A 21639-nucleotide genomic window follows, 5' to 3' on the forward strand; every position below is an offset into this window, starting at 1 on the left:
GCGAGACAGAAGAACAGTTTGCGGAAAAAGTGAAGGAAGTATCTGAGGCTCAGACAAAAATGCAGCGAGAGTGGTCGCAAATGGGCCAGAATATAAATGCACCCGGAGGTATCGTTGACGAGTTGCAAACAGCGTACAAAAGCCTAACTGAACATGTGTAAGACCTGTCACTGAAATTGTCTAGCATAAGTTTAAATACTCAGTTCTTGATAAATGACCAATGCAGGATAGATAAAGACATTATGAAAATAAAGGATAGAACTGAGGCTAGTATGCTTGACCACGGCAGCACCCTGGCGCGGAAGGTAGTCCACGAACATAAGTGTTATGTAGATGTGATCGAAGAAGCGATGAAGGTACAGAAGGTAGAAGACCCAAGAGCTGAAATAGATGAAACGTTGAAAGCAGTGGAGAAAAATCGCAGACTAACATCGTTAGTTACTCTGAAAGGAAAGAGAACATTCAATCCCAAGCTATCAGGTATCAACAGACAGGACAGATAATCAGAACATCTATCCACACTTGAGCCGTAAACTGTCAGGTGAAATAGGTCACAAGTATAATGTACAGCAGCCGCTGCCGACTTCTGTCAATGTCGCGCAGAGGTATTCGGAATACGATCCGGCACATCAAAACAATGCCACGCCGACATTTGTCAGCGCTGCATGCCTTTCTGCTTTCCTCGCGGATGAAGGCTTATTACAACACAGACAGTTTCCAATATTTTCTTCCAAAGGTAAGCGAAGAAACCCAGTCGTATTCATAAGAGCCTTCCAGAACATTTTGCCAAGGAATTGGACTGAAGCACAGAAAATACGCTTTGTGGTAGGCTATACTCAGGTTGATATCCTTCTGTAGGCTATTGGCATGGTGGAAAAGTGTCACACCTACGAATAGGTTGAAAGGGCATTGCTAGACAAGTTCTGGTCCGTCGCAGTACAAAACAGATTGACACGCAAAGTATTTAAACCAGTACCATTCAGCAGTAAACACAGAGAGCTCAGAAGATACTTCAGGAAGTATCAAAATAAAATCCGTTGCTTGACAAAACCCAATATCACACATAGATCTAAAAATTTTGAAAACAGCCTACCGGCTGACACACTTGAGAAATTAATCACCACTCCTGAGCAGGATATAGAGAATTTCCTCTCAGTTCTCGATTCCACTGATCTTATTTACAAAGGGAGGCCTGTGCAACCACAAAGTGACAGTGTGCAGGCAGACCCCTCACAAAGTAACGAACAACATGGCGAGTATGGCAATAACAACCGACATGGTTGGCAACCATATCCCCATCGCAGCAATACCAACAGGCAACAATTTGGTGACAGAAAGGGACAAAAATTCAAGCCAGGATATAAAAATAACCAAGGACAGAATTTGAATCAGTCAGGATTTAATGGCCGGAGAGGTTGCAGTGAATCGTACAATGTGCCGCCGACAGAGGGCAATGACCCGAACGGCAACTAGTGGCAATGACGCGAACGGCAACTGGCATGACAATAGAGGCGTTCTTAAGTTGGTCCACTAAAAACTGGGAGTTCACACATGTAACCGCAATGCGACTGCAGTATGCCATTAGATGTGGTGACACTTTTATTGCATGTGTGAATCCGACTTAAATATCCCTATAACTATGGCCAGTAACGAAATGCTGGGCACATCATAATGAACCTGTGTATAAAGCTACAAGCAAGGCAAAACTGAATTTATTTTTTACTGAATAGTTTCTGTAAAATCATTGGAGAAAGAGTGCAGCGACTGTGCGTCGACTCTGTCATCGTCAACCGGCCGAAAGGTGGCAAACGCTTGTCGACCTTCCCTTTCTGTTCAGAAAGAACTCGCCCAGCACTTTGGGTGAAAACTGGTCCCTGCACATCGGCCACGGTATCATGCGCGACCTACACAGGGCCACAGTCAACTGACAGTGGAGACAACCTCCATAGACATAGACATGTCTCATCCTCTTTGGGCTCATTTCTTGTTTCGATATTGGACAGCGTGATCTCTCTGTAGCATATTATCCTTGATCTTTGACGCATGTTGTGTGTGTTTTTGTAAACACGTGTGAAGTTTGGTTAAAGTTGTTTCAAACGTGTTACCGATTTAGTGAAGTTATTAAACTGTCATAAAATATGGTTTCGAAACGGAAAAAGAAGGTATTTATTGCGGTGCATATTTTGAACCTTTAAACTCGTGTAAATTTTACACGCATGTTGTTGGTTGTAATAGGTTTAAAGATAAGTTAACGTTCTTAAATTTCAGTATCAGTCTGGAGAAGGAGCACAATACGTTTCAAGAAAGCAAGCAATGAGAATGCTACAGTTGTCCCTTAAAGATTTTAGACGGCTTTGTATTCTTAAAGGCATATATCCAAGAGAACCAAGGAACAGAAAACGAGCACAAAAAGGTGCAAGTGGCATAAAAACACTGTATCACAAGAAGGATATCCAGTTTTTGATGCATGAACCTATTATATGGACTTTGCGTGACTATAAGGTATGTACACACGTCTTGAAACGGTTGGCTTTTGCCCAGGGACTCATGTTGTTTGGAGTTACTGTTCTCATAACCAGCTCTAAACATCAGTTGTGATTTTATAATTTCTTGTTTTGCAGATATTTGGAAAGAAGATAGGAAGAGCCAAAGCTGTCAAAGATTTCGAAACTATGAAACGTTTGCTAGACAATCACCCAACATTAAAATTAGACCATATTGTGAAAGAGCGATATCCAACTTTCATTGACGCAATTCGCGATTTAGACGATTGCCTCACGCTTCTTTTCTTGTTTTCGACCTTTCCTTCGTTAAGACATGTTCCACGAGATCAGTCTGCACTTTGTAGACGGTTAACAGTTGAGTTCATGCATTACGTGATTGCAGCAAAAGCACTTCGGAAAGTTTTCATCTCCATAAAGGGGTATTACTATCAGGCAGAAATTAAGGGACAAACTGTCACGTGGATAGTGCCCCATCATTTCAGTTTTCAGGTAATATTGTTTCTCTCTCATAAGCACATTTCTGTTTTGCTGCATGTCAGGTAAATGTGTTAACGTGACAGTATTTCTTTCCTGCAGCCACAATCAAAGGAAGAAGTTGACTTCAAAGTATTGTCCATATTTGTGGAGTTTTATCTGATCATGCTGGGATTTATTAATTTTCGCCTCTATCATTCACTGAACCTTTACTATCCTCCAAAGTTTGCTGGATATTCAGGTAAAATCAGAAGTATTATTTTTGTCTGTCTGTACAAATAAAAATATTTAATAAATAATCATCATACAGGGGGAAACAGAAGTAAGAAGTGTTTCAGGTATATCCGCGAGCTGTAACACAATGCAATGTAGCAGGGCTGTTACTATACCTAAAGTACTGACACACTTTGTTTTGTGTCTTTGTTTTTGGAATGTACTTGTGGTGACACACTGATCTGTTGCGTCTACTTTAAGTCCAAAGGTCTCAGTTTGGTTGAGAGTTGACAAAGTGGTTCAAATGCTTCATTTGCTGTGTTTCCTCTTTGTGTTTCATCATGTGGATTTTTATTTGGATTATATTTGTGATATTAATTGAGTATTATGTAGACTATAATGTGTAAAAGGGGAGAATAGCAATTTGTAACCAGGCAGCATTTAGGAGTGTACGAAAACAGCTTTACTAAAAATAACTGTGTTAAATGTCTAATTATCATTATCTCTCTTTACCTCCTATGCTGCATAATGTAGAATGCGTGTAGTGTTTGCTAGTAGCTCAGTGAGATCATGATGTCCATCATAACTGTTGTCGCATTAAACAGTCATGGCTCCATTTCTTATTTTTTTCTTTTAACTAGATAATTCATGTCAACCTTATTAAAAGTATGTGAGAGATTCCTCATATTTCTCACGACATAGCTGTTCTTTACACTTTTTGTGGGTAGTTGCATGAAGTGATCTTACCATTACAAGAATCTCAGTACTGAGTAAGCACAAAAATTGTTTTTTGCATGCTAGGTTCCTAAAAAATGTTTATTCACTGACAAGTTTAGCAATTACAGTCCTCAGTATGATCCACTCAGTTCGAAAATAACTTAGGCTGTACTAAACAGACCCTTCCTCTCTATTGCTGTAGAAATTTAAAAGTGCACTTTAGTGAAAAATTATCACATGTCCCTATTTTATTCCCATTTTGTATCATGACAAATACCATTAATGTAGTGAGACAGAAATAGTGCTAATGTAACTGTAACTTCCGTTCACTTCATGGAGCATCTAGCTTTTATCAGTTATTGTTGGTCATATGGAAGCTTGTGACTGTAAAATCTGGTATGTTCTTCCCATTAGTGGCCAGTTATATTAGGTAACTGTCCCTTTAACCAATATGAAGTATTTTTCAGTAGGGTGGCCATCTCAAAGACCCCTTTTTTACGCATATGTGACTCAGTGTGCGAGTGAATATTGAAAGTAAAAGAGGGGAAGTTAAAGCTTCCAATTTTTGGTTTGTAATTTAGAGGAGCATTACAAAGTATACAGTGCTGGTGCTCACCGCATGAAGAAATTATCTAACAAGTAAATAGACATTGGGACTCAAATCACAAAATTCAGCCTTTTACAGCATTGAATGCTGTCCAGCTAGTGTGTGGTTATGCCAGTCAGTACTTTAGAATGTAAGGGTAACTGTTTTGAAATAATTAGTGAAGCAGATTGAAGCTATATATTGTCAGTTTTTCATATATAGTGTTAATGTGACTTGTCATTTTGAGTTGTGGTAACATTGCAGACACACAATCAGAAACCATTGTACATTAATATAAAATACGAAATTAAACACCATTTACACATCTTTATAAACATAATTTCTTGTCATTTTTTTCATATATAATGTAAATGGGATTTGTCATTTTGTGTTGCGATCACATTCCTGACACTCAAGAATAACCTACTGAGACATTGATAACTGAATTGTACTTCACATGCTTTAATAAGTAAATATGAGTAAATTGTTGTGTGTTTTTACAGCTGGTGATTGTGATAAGTCAATGGTTGATGAGGATTACTACGTATCTGAACGAATAGCTGCTCTTAATGTTACACTGGCTCGCACCAGCAATAATGCAGAAGAGGAAGAAGCTGAAGTGGATCAGTTCCCAATGGTAACACTCCATTCAGTATGGATAAAGCTAGATTGTAATTTAGTTATACACTGAAGCACCAAAGAAACTGGTATAGGCATGTGTATTCAAATACAGAGATATGTAAACAGGTGGGATATGGCACTGTGGTCAGCACCACCTATTTAAGATGACTAGTTTATGGCACAGTTGTTAGAATGGTTACTGCTTACAATGGCATGTTATCAAGATTTAAGTGTGTTTGAACGTGGTGTTAAAGTCGGTGCGCAAGCAATGTGACACAGCGTCTCCGAGGTAGTGCTGAAGTGGGAATTTTTCCGTACGATCAGCAATCTGTTAGAATATCAAATCTCTGACATCGCTGCAGGAAAAAGGTCCTGCAAGAATGGGACCAGTGACAACTGAAAAGAATCGTTCAACATGACAGAAGTTCAACCCTTGGGCAAATTGCTGCAAAGTTCAGTGCTGGGCCATCAACAAGTGTTAGCATGCCAACCATTAATGAAACATCATCAACATGGGCTTTCAGAGCCAAAGGCCCACTTGTGTACCCTTGATGACTACACAACACAGTTTTTCGCCTCGCCTGGCCCGTCAATTCCGACTTTTGACTGTTGATGACTGGAAACATGTTACCTGATCGGACGAATGTCATTTCAAATTGTGTCGAGTGGACGGATGTGTATGTTTATGGAGACAACCTCACGAGCCCTTTACGTCAGCAGGGGACTGTTCAAGCTAGTGGAGGCTCTGTGGTGGTGTTGGGCATGTGCAGTTGGAGTGATATGGGATCCCTGATAAGTCTAGATACAACTCTTCTCAGGTGACAGGTACGCAAACATCCTCTCTGATCACCTGCATCCATTTGTGTCCATTGCGGATTCTGACAGACTTGGGAAATTTCAGCAGGACAGTGTGACACCCCACATGTCCAGAATTGCTACACAGTGGCTCCAGAGGCAGTTTCCTGAGTTTGATCACTTCTGCTGGCCACCAAACTCCCCAGATATGAACATTATTGAGAATATCTTAAATGTCTTGCAACATGCTGTTCAGAAGAGATCTCCACCCTCTCATACTCTTACAGATTTATGGACAGCCCTGTAGAATTCATTGTGTCACTTCCCTCCAGCACTACTTCAGGCATTAGTCGAGTCAGTGCCATGTCATGTTGTGGCACTTCTGCGTGCTCGCAGGGGCGCTACATGATATTAGGCAGGTGTACCAGTTTCTTTGGCTCTTCAGTGGAAATAACTACTATTTCACACTGCAGCTGTTGTGACTCTCCATACATCAAAATTTTATGTATGTATACATTTAATATGGTTGTTAAAAAGTTTTTAGAGAAGAGAGAATCAATAGAACGTATTTAGTCAGTTTTTGGAATTTTATCTGCTTTTGCATGTAACAGAAATTTGGGGGCTGTTTAAATAGTTTCCACTGGGATATTTACTTGAGTTTCAGCTAACAAATAAGCTTTGTTTTGCCACAGTAAGTGAAGTTTCTGTGGAAATTAAATGAATGTGCTGTGCTAGAGAGTGTTGGCTGGGAGGGGAATGTTAGTTTTTCCATCCTTCGTATTCCGCTATTGCAGTTGTCATTTCTATCATATCCTCCATCTGGGTTGGATAATTAGAAGCAACAGCTACCAGACACACACCTATCCTTGTCATGGTTTACATGGGAACACTGAGCTCTATTCATGGTGTTACTGGCATGGTAATGCCACTTCATTGTAACCAGTCACCCATTTAAGTGTTCTTTGTATAGAAGTATTGTTTGTTTGCTGAGGGTGCTATGTTTTTGTCATGTAGGGTTGCTGTTCTTGTTTGCAGGTGAAGATGATTTGGTTTTGACACAGGTATCAGAGGGTGTAATATATGAAATGTAATAATTTCACTGTGATCTTAAAAACAGTCCCAGAACAGACTAAATTGTGGCATCTTGAGACTTTGGTTATCCAGTGGAATACACAACACCTCAGGATGTCAACAGATCACTGGGAAAGTCTGAAGAATTATAGCCTGAATCTTGTCAGTGTTGTAAAGACATGTGGTATTTCCAGCCAAAAAGTACAGAGAACTTGTTCAGCAGTGCAAAGAATGGAAACATGAAGTTAACAAAGTTTCAATCTCTGAGGGATCATATTAGTGGAAGAAGAGCTATCCCTGAGTTGGACGATTTTCAGGGCACTATTTGTTGCCTTGTATCAGAATTTTATGGCTCTGGCAAAAGGCAAAATTTGGTTCATGGGTGGTGTCAGTCAAATGATACAATTCTCAATTCTTTGGAATCCAGCCTGCAGTGATAGGTGTATGCTCATGATGTCCATCATGGGATTACAGAAGCGTTCGATGCCACCCATCTGCTTTGACCCATGACATCACCAATGTGGCGGAAATGACCATTCTCAAGGTTTGCAATATGGCACCTATGACGTCATTACATTAACGACAAAAAACACAAAAATACATACAAAACCAACAAACACATCTCTCTCCAAAAATGTAATCAAACTAGCGGGCCAGTGCAGGAAATTGGGAGTTTTTGGATGGGTACGAACTAAATATAAACACACCACAATCCCAAACTACAAAAAACGACGACATAAAAACATGACAAAATTCCCGAATTCCGCTACACTTCAAATATCGACAATAATCAGTCACTTTCCTTCACCTACATAGATCAACTGCAATTGTTGATACCACAAAATAAAAACCAACTACTCCAAAAGTTATAATCACACTGCAACTATTGATACCACAAAACCAACACCTAAAACAACAAAAATTGGAATTAAACACTTCTCTTGACCTATATAGGTCAACAGCAGCTCACTGTACCAAAACACACACAGCTACGACACATTGGAATCAGACACTTCACTTGACCTATATTGGTCAACAGCAACTCAAAGTACCAAAACACACACAGTGACGACACATTGGAATCTAACACTTCCCTTGACCTCTATAGGTCAACAACAGCTCACGATACCAAAACACACATAGCTATGATGACAAATTGAAATGATCACTTCCCATGACCTATACGGCTCAAATACAACTGACGATACCAAAAAAATTGAAATCGAGTACTTCCCCTAAGATACATAAATCAACCACAAGTGCCGATACCAAAACATCAACCACCAACACATGCAGTAAGTAACAGCGACCCAACAACACACAAAAACCCCACCTAACATCATAACACACGAACAAAAGATAAAAAAAAAATGACTACTTACCATAAAAAAGTTCCAGGTGCTACACACTAACCCCGAACTCGCATATTCTGCTTGCATATGCCACACTTCACTATCTCCATCACAAGCCCAAAAAGTAGCAGAAACTTAATGAAGGACAACATGTCGTACTCCATTTCAGCCCGCACATGCGCACTATTAAACTTAGAAGTCATATCCATACCCAACAAAAGAAGCCACGTATTGAATTAAACGACTTACCGTGCGACAAACATCATACGACACCGCAATAACATAAACAAAACGGAAACTTAATTCTTAACTCACTGAATCGAATTTCTGTTCTTCTATAACAGTCACGACTGATAAATGCACACTTCAAGCACCGACACCCAAATAAACATTTGGGCCATTCACACACACCACCAGAGCACACCACCCGCCACAACAAGACGACATCTACAAACACAACACACTCAAACTAAACTCCACGCCATCATGACGTCACACAACACAACACCCTTACGTCACGGGTCAAAGCGGATGGGTGGATCGGACGCCTCTGTTGATCCTCCAACATTGTAGCAGCTAGGGCATATTTTCTGAGGAAAATGCACATCATGAAGGAAAATCATAGCCCTGTTGTTTGTCGTGATGAGATAAGACAATCAAAATCGTGTTTCCCTTATCTGTGCTGTTGAACATACTCTCTGTACTTTTTGGCTTGAAATAACATGTCTTTACTTCGCTGACAAGATTTAGTTTTTTCTGGAATTGTCTTTGCGGTCACAGTGAAATTTGTACAACCTGCATATGGCTCCCTTTGTTAAATTCATGTGTCTTATTACTGAGTCATCTTCGTATACACACAAGAATGGCAAAACTATGTGATGGAAACCAAGCACTTTTGGCAAATGAACATGTGGTAGAATTCAAAGAGCGATGGGTGCCTAAGAGTGCTACTAAAGGAAACATGCTTGTTATTGCTGTTTTATGAACATTCAAGTATAAAAGCATTGCATGGTGTGAGATTATGTTTCATCCACAGTTTATAACATTTTAAGGAGAATTAGTGTGTGAATGTAGAAATAAGGTGCTTCAAATCACTGGTTTGGAATCAAACATGCAGTTACCACTTGAAAACTCAGCGTATATTGAACAGCTAAGGTTTCACCTTCATTTAAAATGAAACTGTCACCTTCCAGCCTAACCTAGGCTTTGGTAAACGCTATTGATCAGACTGACACCATCTGCTGCTGAAAAATGGAGGGCCTTCGTAATATATTCAGGCGTGGCAGCTTGTTTTCATAGAACTGCACACACTCAAGTTGCTAATTAAACGGTTGAGCTTGTAAGAAAAGTAATTAGTTGGAAAGCATGTTGATTGATGCAGTATTTTATTACACTAAGAATGGTGAAAACCGCATAGCGGTCCATGTCTATGATTGAGATATTTGCATTTTAGTTCAATGAACCTATCAGAATTTACGTAGAGGTGACTGGAGTGCGAGGAGGCCAGATAGTACGTTTCTGGGAAGTCGCAGACAATGGCCCCAAATATTGCCAGTTAGTATGGCGGCTGAAGCCAGTTGGGTCTGGAAAGTGTAGGAGCAGGTGCAGGGATACTGTAAAAGAACCCAAAGTAAAAGTTGAGGCTTAGTTTATGGGGCAGACATCCCTTCACTTTGGTGCCTGTGGACAAGTCGATCGGTGGACCAAGCTCAAGAGGAAGAATAGTCCACTTTACATTTTAATGTGTAGAGAATTCACAGTATTTATCAGAGTAAAGTTTAGAGTTGATGACCATCTCAGTAAATTGTAGAGCATGGTGTAATTACAAGCAGAATTAATATTTGGTAAAATGTAGTGTGTGAGGGACGTGTGCCAAGTGCCACTTTGTCTTGATTGCACAGTAAGCTTTGCTTGTGCATGTATTGTATGTAATGTCTTTTTAAGTCACACAGTTAACTTTAAGACTGTGTTTTAACTATACAGGGTGTTACAAAAAGGTACGGCCAAACTTTCAGGAAACATCCCTCGCACACAAAGAAAGAAAATATGTTATGTGGATATGTGTCCGGAAACGCTTATTTTCCATGTTAGAGCTCATTTTATTACTTCTCTTCAAATCACATTAATCATGAAATGGAAAAACACAGCAACAGAACGTACCAGTGTGACTTCAAACACTTTGTTACAGGAAATGTTCAAAATGTCCTCCGTTAGCGAGGATACATGCATCCACCCTCCGTCGTATGAAATCCCTGATGCGCTGATGCAGCCCTGGAGAATGGCGTATTGTATCACAGCCGTCCACAATACGAGCACGAAGAGTCTCTGCATTTGGTACCGGGGTTGCATAGACAAGAGCTTTCAAATGCCCCCATAAATGAAAGTCAAGAGGGTTGAGGTCAGGAGAGCGTGGAGGCCATGGAATTGGTCGGCCTCTACCAATCCATCGGTCACCGAATCTGTTGTTGAGAAGCGTACGAACACTTCGACTGAAATGTGCAGGAGCTCCATTGCGCATGAACCACATGTTGTGTTGTACTTGTAAAGGCACATGTTCTAGCAGCACAGGTAGAGTATCCCATATGAAATCATGGTAACGTGCTCCATTGAGTGTAGGTGGACAAAACTAAAATGAGCTCTAACATGGAAATTAAGCGTTTCCGGACACATGTCCACATAACATCTTTTCTTTATTTGTGTGTGAGGAATGTTTCCTAAAAGTTTGGCCGTACCTTTTTGTAACACCCTGTATGTCTGCTGGTGACAAACTGCTGAGGCTTATACACAAGTAGTTAATGAGCAAAGCATATGGCATGTGCGATTCAACACTCCCAAGTGTGAAGGCAGGTTTGGTGCATCAAATTATCAAGCTGTTTACATCTCAAGTGTTGTGAGAAGATGGTGTACAAACTGTTGAGAGCTTACATACTTCTGTCCAGTTTTCAGATCTCAAAATCTTCCTGAAACTAGTAAGGTACCAGCTAGTTTTAATTACTGACATTGGAGTAATGAGAAGTTTAACCCTGTCACACAGGTCAAAGTGAGGCTAGCAACTCCTATTTAAACTTGTTTTATACACAAGGTTTTATTATTATTATTTTTTATTTATTTATTTATTTTTTTTTTTTTCTAATTACGTGGTGTAGAAGATGGTTATGTCTTCCAGGAAAGTTCCTAATTCAAACATAGGGAAGGGAGAATCCACAGTCTCACTAAGAGACAAATATTTCAATTCTGGGCTGCTGTATGAAAGCTGAGATGATAGCGAAACTGGGGTTGCACAAGCATCCTTATAACCAGTTTGAACGTGACTGCATGGCAACACATTCACGTGATTTTTATACTTAAAAAATTCCAAGTTACATTGTGATCTCCAGCTCATGTAAGCTATAGATCCCCATGTAACAGGCTGGGTAAGTCATTTTCCAGACTGGAGGAGAGCAGGGGCATACATTTTCCAATATATAGCTTTGCAAAGCACTTTAGTGATAAAACCAACCTTCAGGTGGAGGTCACTTGTTAAAGTGTGGTCTGCAGAGATACATATAGCAGTGTCCACATCTTAAGCATTCAAATGACAGTGTCTGTAAAACTGTATGAGAAACTTATTTGAGTACATGTATTTATCCCATTTCAGATTAACTATTATCTTACTTGAGTTTTGTGAATTCACATAGTTGGGTTATGCTCACTAAAGAGCAACTCAGTAGGTGATATTTTAGTGATACCCAGTCATATGTTTCAAATTCATTCAGAGAACTGTTTGTGATTCATAACTGATAGAGGGTGTCATCTGCTATCCTGTACGTCAGAAACCTCGACAGCGTTTGATTAACTACTGATCATGAAACACACCATTTACACCTTATGAAGAAACCTTAAGTATCAGTTATTGTTGTTAAAATGTCACCAGAGCTCATTAGATAAAAAAATGTGCATGACAATTCCAACAATTTTTAGCCTTATAATGGGAGGAAGTTAATGTAATCCAAGAAGCGAATACTGAGAAACCTAAACAGGTCTACTAAAGAGACTGCTTACACCTTGCTTGTCTGTTTTCTTCAGGGAGCCTAAATTGGAATGTTCGGAAGAGAGATGAAATTTTTCATTTGCAAAACTTAGAGATATACTGTGCAACATTTCTGCTGCTTACATTGTGCATTTCTTATAATCACTATAAGAATGAGTTAAGAGAGGCTGCACCTGAATGACCACAAAGCAAGGTGGTGCAGTGGTTAGCACAATGGACATGCATTCAGGACGACAACGGTTCAAACCCGCATCCGGCCATCCTGATTTAGGCTTTCCGTAGTTTCCCTAAATTGCTTCAGGCAAATGCTGGGATGGTTCCTTTGAAAGGGCACAATTGAATTCCTTCTCCATCCTTCTCTAATCCATTGGACCGATTACCTCGCTGTTTGGTCCCATCCCCCAAATCAACCAATCAACTAACCTGAACAACCAAATCACGTTCAGCTCTAGCCAGGAAATGTTTATTCCGAATCTTATACACAAGTTTGTAATTTATGCATAAGATATAAATGTTATCCAGTAGTATTTAATTTATTATCTGTGCCCCCTCAGTTTTTATTTTCACTTACTTCAGAAAAGAAATATTAATTTTGTCTCTGTACTCTACACAACATATTCCTTTTCGAGAAAAAAAAAAAAAATCAATCAAATTTCCATCTAGACATCTGGTTTTTCACGCCTTCCCTAAACCACTTAAAAGTGAACAGTAATATTCTCATTAACCAACTTTGGTTTCACAAGGAACCATTGTGCAAAGTGACCGTAGATTAATCAAGGAAGAATAGGAACACCACAGTCGGTCACAATCTTATTGTCTTTTTACTCTTGCTTATCCAGATTTCACCTTTAAAGCTTGCTGTGTTCCTATCTTTCCCTGATTTTTCCCATTGAACCACAACAAATTTATTTCTCAGTTGTTATCCAATCGTTGACAGTCAATTTCTTTTTAGCAACAAAATCAGTATTTCCTATCATGTGAAACATGGTATGTTCTAACACTGCAGTTAGTAACTACCTACATGAAACTAAAATTTGGGTATAAATTTCAGTAATATAAATATCATTGTAATACTTTTATTAATACTTTCATTTTCTTTTGTTGCATACTGCAACTTGTGTGGATCAGAAAAATAGATGTTCTGTTCTTAAATGTCCCTTCTACTTGCAGCATAAATACTTGTTACCCTCTTTCTTGTCAGTGTCCTAGCCTGTGTTAGCATTGCTAACGTAGATGGCAGGGGATGTGTAAAATTAGTTTTCAGAAATTTGTGGAACGTTGATAGTAATCAGAACCATTTTTCTCTGCAATTTTATAGTAATTTATCTTATTCCAATTCCTTTCACATAATGGTAAAATTGTGCTTCACTATGTATTAAGAAGTGACTTCACAAAAAGAGTAATATAAATGTTCTGTAACTCAAAAATGTGGTTAAGCTGCCTTATGAGAGTTACATTTTTATTGTATTCAAATCAGATTGAAGATCCTGAAAAATTGGAAGAAGCAAAACTGGAAGCAGAAAAAATCAAACGATTAAAATCGCTGTTTGAAGGTTTAAAGTTCTTCATTAATCGAGAAGTACCACGTGAGCCTCTGGTGTTCATAATTCGCTGTTTTGGAGGAGAAGTCTCGTGGGACAAGCTGTCGTTTGTTGGAGCTACATTTGATGAGTCAGATGAAACAATTACTCATCAGATTGTTGATAGACCAAGTTTGGAGAAGCAGTACATTTCAAGGTAAGCCAAATTTATCATCTGGTAGACAACATATCAATATGTGCATTAATTATAGTGTAGCTCCTACATTCTAATGATTGTTGTATTGAGCTGGAAGTTTCTACTGCTGTGAAACTAAAAAGCTCATCATGGTGAAAAATGCAGTTTGTGGAGAACATTGATATGAAAATTGTGATAAAGGTAATTGTTGTGCCACATCATTGTCACACCTACAATTTTGCCTTTGGATATTACAGTAATTAGAAGCCCAAATTATTGTTTTCTAGGTAGTCTTTCAGTATTGTCTGTATATAAAAACAGGATATATACGACCCGGCAAATCCGGTGAAAACCCAGGAATTTTTTCATCCAGGAGAAAACCGGGAAAAAACCTGGGAATTTTTCAGAATTCTGGGAATTTTTCATTGTTTTGGCTTTCAGTTAAATTTTTGTAATTTTGACTGGTAAGAATTGATTCTCTAGCAAAGAATGTTACTGTATCCTGCTACTGGAGAATGATACTGCACCAGTAAAATGTAAACGAGATAAAAAAAAAGAAAGAAAAAACTTCAGTAGCAAAAGAAGTGTGCCATTTACAACAACAAAACACTGTGCACCCCCAAGCATCTACAAACAGCAAAAATATGTCAAAGGTCTCAGGACAAAGACTATGCAATACTGCATAACAATAAAGTGTTTTGTATGAGCGTGATGTCACAACTGTTTACATTAGGTTCGTTTGACCAGTTACCAGCGGTCTCATGCGCATGCACAGTTGACTCGCATATGAGCAGTACCCTCCCCTGCTTCCCACTACTTGAAATGTGGCTGTTAGTTGTATCGGCAATAAGCGGCAAGCAGCCAGATGGTAACAAAACATTTTCTTGCACACCCTAGCTGCCAGATTCGCGCTTGCGCAGCGTTCTCTGAGTTGTAGTGGTGAGGGGATTAGTCTCCACCTGACCCTTGTTTGCGTTAAGTGATTTCACTATTTCCTCTTCGTTTCAAGTTCCTACATCAAATGAAAACAAAACAGATTTCTGCGGCCGGGAGCTGTCAAGTGAATTATAATACATTCACATAATTACAGAGGGCAAAAAAATATTATTAGTTTCAGTTTTCTGACTTTATTTTATGTCCAAATTATTAAGCAGACAAGCATTAATCGCCTTGCAGAACAATGAAGTTATTTTTGTCAGTTTGCTGAAGAAATTTGGCTTATTAATCTTTCCGCTGCGGCAATCAATGTATTTGTTTCAAAGTGTTTCGTTCCACAGTATTGGCTAGTTCCAACTGTTCCCTGAATTTCTAGTGCACATTTTCGTCTTCTGCCATGAATGGCATTATGCCATAATAAAGAACCAAATATGAGATAGTACAGGACCGGTACTCCAAGAAAATTTACATCGCAAAAACCATACTGCAAAGCTTAATATCAGATGGGACCTACTTCATTGTGAATCTGGAAAAAACCAATGTGCACTTCAAGACGAATTAAGCATTTTAGTATGGTTTACGAAATTCCGATGGAGTATCCTCTGATGTCCTGTTTCTTTTATGGCGTAAGCTCTCTCAGTGCTTTATACATACGAACATGCGGACTTCCTACCCCACTGCAGTTGCGCACGCGCAATAATGCCTGTTTTCTGGCGCTTTCTGGCAACTGCTAAATCGAATCAGTTGTAGGATAGTATTTGCGAATGGTGGTTCAAAAAGCGTTACTTTCAAAGTAAATTTCTTTTTACGCAAGATGAATTATGTTACGTGTGAGAAAGTGGGATGAATTCCTCGAATCACAGAGCTTTTAAAACTGAACACTTTGAGGACCAGCCACTTACAAGAATTTCGAGGCCAGAAGACCAGACATTTGTCATTATTTTAAATTTTCTGGCACATTTGTGTGATGTATCTTTAAGTATAACACACGCAAAATAGATCAATATTGCATGTGAAAGCTTAGCTTCCCTTGTAGCTTATTAATCATCGAGACCCACATTATACGTGAAAGCTTAGCTGTTCTTGTAGCTATACTATGTATATTAATGTAAACCATTAACTTTTCCTCTTTGTGTGTTCGCACTACGTAACAGTGACCTTGCTATTGGCTGACTTGCATCACGTGTCCTATGCTCTGAATATCTGGTGAGATCACGTAGCATGAGATTGATTGGCTTACAAAAGGGCATCACAATCTCGATTTCAACGTTCCCAAAACTAACGTGCTGTGCTTGGTGAAATTCGAGTTTGTACTTTTGTAATATGAAAATATGCAGCGTATATGTTGCTGCACATGAAAGGTCTTTCCAAAACTTCTCTCCCCCGTTTTTTTCCTGGGAAGCTCTATGCTAGTGTATAAAACATTAACCATGCAAAGGAGTGATAAGTTTTACAGTTCCAAAGGAAAAATCTTTGCCGGGGAGAAAGTATATATTTTAAACGGGATATCTGGGAATAATTCAAAATTTTTTTTTTCCTTGACCAGATATATATCCTGAAAAATCACTCATTCATATATATTTGCTAATTCAAACTATAATATATCTGCTTCATTCTGAAGATAAAAGGCATGACGTATAATAACAAGGCTTATGGAGGATGTTTATTCATTCGTCTAAATGACAAAACCTGAGGCATAAAGAGAGATGGTATGACTCTGAAAACTAATCATGAATATAATTGTTCAAAGCATATGTACTTTATCTGTGTATGTTACACAAAGAAGAAAGAATTGTGCATCTTTACTTCATGGTGTCTGTTGAATTTGGGAGGAACATTTGTGCCAGGCATATAAAACTGAGGTAAGATACCTTAAAGATCTGAGCACAATGCAAGCAATGGAAAGAGTAAAGGCAACCACACTATCATATTGTAGTGAGCTGTGGCACAAACAGTGTGACATAATGGTTAGCTTCGCTGGCTGGCGTGGTGCAGGTGACCAAACACAATGCCCAGCAAATTGTTATTTATCATTTCTGGGAGGGTTATGAAATATCTAACATTTGTAATGTTTGTTTACTTCAGAATATTTAATGTTTGTATAAATACCAACACTCTGGAATATTCTGTGTTTGTACCGATAGTTATCCTCTCCATCCAGGACAGTTCTGTTCCGGCTGTACATAGGTGTTTGTAATAAATGTGCTTTGAGTATTAACAAGGGGAGGACTCCAGTGGTGGAATCGACTTTTTGAAATCAAGTATGCAGTGATATAAGTTAAGATCTCAGATATCACACCCTGCAGCCATTCACCCTAGTAGGTCCTCGTTTGCAAGTAATTGATGAAAAAATATTCAGAATTGTATGTGATGCTCAGTAATGTTAAAAAAGTCGCATTATCTTGTCTGATTGTGTGGTGTATTGGATGGGATAATAGCATCACATGTAAGAGGTTGTGGGTACGAATCTCGCCGTACTGTTTTTTGTTTTTTTTTTACAACCTTATCAAAATGACTTTGATCATTATTTTTATTCAGTTGATTGGTTTAACTACAATTTTTATTTCTGTGACATCATTTTAATCACCTTATGAACTTTTTCATTTGTTTCCTGTTTTCTTTGTATCATTGTTTTTCCAATCAGGATTTTTGTGAAAAAGAACTTAATTGTATTTATCTATTATAATATGTATTATAAAAAACCCCCATGAACCACGAACTTTGCCAATGGTGGGGAGGCTTGCATGTCTCAGTGATATAGATAGCCATACTGTTGGTGCAATCACAACGGAGGGATCTCTGTTGAAGGGCCAGACAAATATGGTTCCTGAAGAGGGGCAGTAGCATTTTCATTAATTACTGGGGCAACAGTCTGATCTGGCCGTGTAACATCAACCAAAACAGCCTTGCTGTGCTGATACTGCGAAAGGCTGGAAGCATGGGGAAACTAAAGCAGTAACTTTTCTCATGGGCATGCAGCCCTATTGTATGGTTAAATGATGATGGTGTCCTCTTGGGTAAAATATTCTAGAGGTAAAATAGTCCCCCATTCGGGTCTCCGGGTGGGGACTACTCAGGAGGACATCATCATGAGGAGAAACATAGCTGGCGTTCTATGGATCAGAGCATGAAATGTCAGATCCCTTAATCGGGCAGGTAGGTTAGAAAATTTGAAAAAGGAAATGGGTATGTTTAAGTTAGATATAGTGGGAATTGGTGAAGTTCAGTGACAGTAGGAACAGGACTTCTGGTTACAGGGTTATAAATACAAAGTCAAATAACAGTAATGCAGGAATAGGTTTAATAATAAATAAAAAAATAGGAAAGCAGGTAAGCTACTACAAACAGTATAGTGAATGCATTGTTGTAACCAATATTGTCACAAAGCGCACACCCATCACAGTAGTACAAGTTTATTTGCCAACTAGTTCCGCAGATGAGGAGGAGCTTGAGAAAATGTTTGATGAGATAAAAGAAATTATTCAGATATTTAAGGGAGCTGAAAATTTAATAGTCATGGGGGACTGGAATTCGATAGTAGGAAAAGGAAGAGAGGGAAAAGTAGTAGGTGAGTATCAACTGGGGAAAAGGAATGAAAGAGGAAGGTACCTGGTAGAATTTTGTACACGCATAATTTAGTCACGGCTAATACTTGGGTTAAGAATCATGAGAGAAGGTTGTGTACATGGAATAGATCTAGAGGCACTGGAAGGTTTCAGATTGATTATATAATGGTTAGACAGAGATTTAGAAGCCAGATTTTAAATTGTAAGACATTTCCATTGGTAGATGTGGACTGTGACCACAATTTATTGATTATGAACTGCAGATTGAAACTGAAAAAACTGCAAAAAGGCAGGAAATTAAGGAGATGGGACATGGATAAACTGAAAGAACCAGGGGCTGTAGAAGGTTTCAGGGGGAGCATTAGGGAACGATTGCCAAGAGCAGGGGAAATTGATGTAGAAAAAAATGGTTAGCTTTGAGAGATCAGAGGATCAGGTAGGTAAAAAGATGAGGGCTAGTAGAAATACTTGCGTAACACAAGATATATTGAATTTATCGATGAAAAGCGAAAATATAAAAATGCAATAAATGAAGCAGGTGAAAGGGAATATAAACATCTAAAAAATGAAATTGACAGGAAGTGCAAAATGGCTAAGTAGGAATGGCTAGAGGACAAATGTAAGGATGTAGAAGCATATATCTCTAAGGGTAAGATAGATACTGCCTACAGGAAAATTAAAAGAGGCCTTTGGAGGAAATATCAAGAGCTCAGATGGAACACCAGTCCTAAGCAAAGAAGGGAAAGCAGCCAGGTGGAAGGATTATATAGAGGGTCTGTACAAGGAGATGCACTTAAGGGCAATATTATGGAAGTGGAAGAGGACATAGACGAAGATGAGAAGGAAGATACACTACTGCGTGAAGAATTTGCCAAAGCAGTGAAAGACCTAGGTTGAAACAAGGCCCTGAGAGCAGACAGTATTCCGTTAGAGCTACTGATAGCCTTGGGAGAGCCAGCTGTGACAAAACTCTTCCATCTGGTGAGCAAGATGTACGAGACACACAAAATACCCTCAGACTTCAAGAAGAATGTAATAATCCCAGTTCCCAAAAAAGCAGCTGCTGAAAGATGTGAAAATTACTGGACTATCACTTTAATAAGTCACAGCTGCAAAATACTAACATGAATTATTTACAGAAGAATAGAAAAACTTGTAGAAGCCAACCTCTGGAAGAACAGTTTGGATTCCGGAGAAATGTAGGAACACGCGAGGCAATACTGATGCTACAACTTCTCATAGAAGGTAGGTTAAGGAAAGACAAACTTACATTTGTAGACTTAGAGAAAGCTTTTGACAATGTTGACTGGAATACTCTCTTTCAAATTCTAAAGGTGGCAGGGGTAAAATACAAGGAGCAAAAGGCTATTTACAATTTGTAGAGTGTGTTGATAGGCACAAAAGGGAAGCAGTGGTTGAGAAGGGAGTGAGGCAGGGCTTTAGCCTATCCCTGATGTTACTCAGGCTGTGTATTGAGCAAGCAGTAAAGGAAACAAAAGAAAAATTTGCAGTTGGAATTAAAATCCATGGAGAAGAAATAAAAACTTTGACGGTTTGCCAGTGACATTGTAATTCTGTCAGACACGGCAAAGGACGTGGAAGAGCAGTTGAACGGAATGGACAGTATCTTGAAAGGAGGGTGTAAGATGAACATCAACAAAAGAAAAACAAGGATAATGGAATGTAGTCAAATTAAATCAGGTGATGCTGAGGGAATCAGATTAGGAAATGAGACACTTAAAGTAGTAGATGAGTTTTGCTATTTAGGGAGCAAAATAACTAATGGTGGTAGATTTTAGTGTCAGGAAGTCCTTTCTAAAAGTATTTGTATGGAGTGTAGCCATGTATGGAGGTGAAACATAGACAATAAATAGTTTAGACAAGAAGAGAATAGAAGCTTTTGAAATGTGGTGCTACAGAAGAATGCTGAAGATTACATGGGTAGATCACATAGCTAAGGAGGAGGTACTGAATAGAATTGGGAAGAAGAGAAGTTTGTGGTACAACCTGCCCAAAAGAAGGGATGAGTTGGTAGGACACATTCTTAACCATCAACGGATCACCAATTTAGTACTGGAGGGAAGCGTGTGGGGTAGGAGTCATACAGTGAGACGAAGAGATGAATGCAGTAAGCAGATTCAGAGGGATGTGGATTGCGGTAGTTATTTGGAGATGAAGAAGCTTGCGCAGGTTAGAGTAGCATAGAGAGCTGCATCACGCCAGTCTTTGGACTGAAGACCATAACACCACCACCAACAACAACATATAGCCTATTATAATATTCGATTATTTCAAAATTCTGATCTATCGGTCAAAAAACCAAATAACAATATTATGAGAAGGAAAGTTGCTACTCACCATGTAGGGGAGATACTAAGTCGCAGATAGGCACAACAAAAAGACTCTCACAATTAAAGGTTTCAGCCATTGGTCTTTGTCAACAATAGACACACACACACACACAAACACAAACACACACAAAATGCAACTCCATGTGTGTGAACTGCATTTTCAATATTGTTACATTCCATCTTGGATTTCCATTATTTGATTCTTGCCCAAAAGACCAAATAATCTACTTATATTGACTATGCAGTGGTGTGAACATTGTATTTTTTGTTACCAGATGTGCAGTTTTTTTGCATGGTAATTGTCATACAAGCGTTGTAAGATTTTTGCACTATAGACTAAATAATGCAGAAGTAGACTTAAATGAAGGAAGTATAACAAAATTTGAACAAAATGAGAAATAGATATAATGAACTCAGTAATGTGGACAAAAAAGCAGGGTGATAAAACAAAAGAAATTGAATTTAAATTAATGTGTAAAATTAATTAAAAACACATGAATGGAGATTTCAAGTGGAAAAAGAATGAAAAATGAGAGCAAATGAAGTATATGATATTATGGTAAAATGATATAACAAAGGAATGGAAATAAAAAGCTACATTTAAATCATTAATTGAATAAAAATGATCAAATTCATTATGATAAAGATTTAAAAATTTAAAAAATGTACTGCACCTGATGAGATTCAAACCCACAACCTCCTGCAGG

At 38.6% G+C, this 21639-nt stretch overlaps 1 protein-coding gene across 1 annotated transcript in view; it reads left to right on the forward strand.

The window, feature by feature from the left end:
* Positions 1-2008: 2008 nt before the first annotated feature.
* The window catches only part of LOC126485114 (pescadillo homolog), a 39811-nt gene continuing 20180 nt past the window's right edge, over positions 2009-21639 (forward strand). Inside the window, exons 1-6 of the mRNA XM_050108746.1 lie at positions 2009-2162; positions 2269-2502; positions 2622-2993; positions 3081-3219; positions 4998-5131; positions 13841-14100. Of these exons, the coding sequence (XP_049964703.1) occupies positions 2139-2162; positions 2269-2502; positions 2622-2993; positions 3081-3219; positions 4998-5131; positions 13841-14100 (1163 nt within the window). The 5' untranslated portion in view covers positions 2009-2138. The remainder of the gene's footprint in view (positions 2163-2268; positions 2503-2621; positions 2994-3080; positions 3220-4997; positions 5132-13840; positions 14101-21639) is intronic.

This window comes from Schistocerca serialis, chromosome 1 (genome assembly GCF_023864345.2).
Source record: "Schistocerca serialis cubense isolate TAMUIC-IGC-003099 chromosome 1, iqSchSeri2.2, whole genome shotgun sequence".
In the NCBI taxonomy this organism is placed as follows: Eukaryota; Metazoa; Arthropoda; class Insecta; order Orthoptera; family Acrididae; genus Schistocerca; species Schistocerca serialis.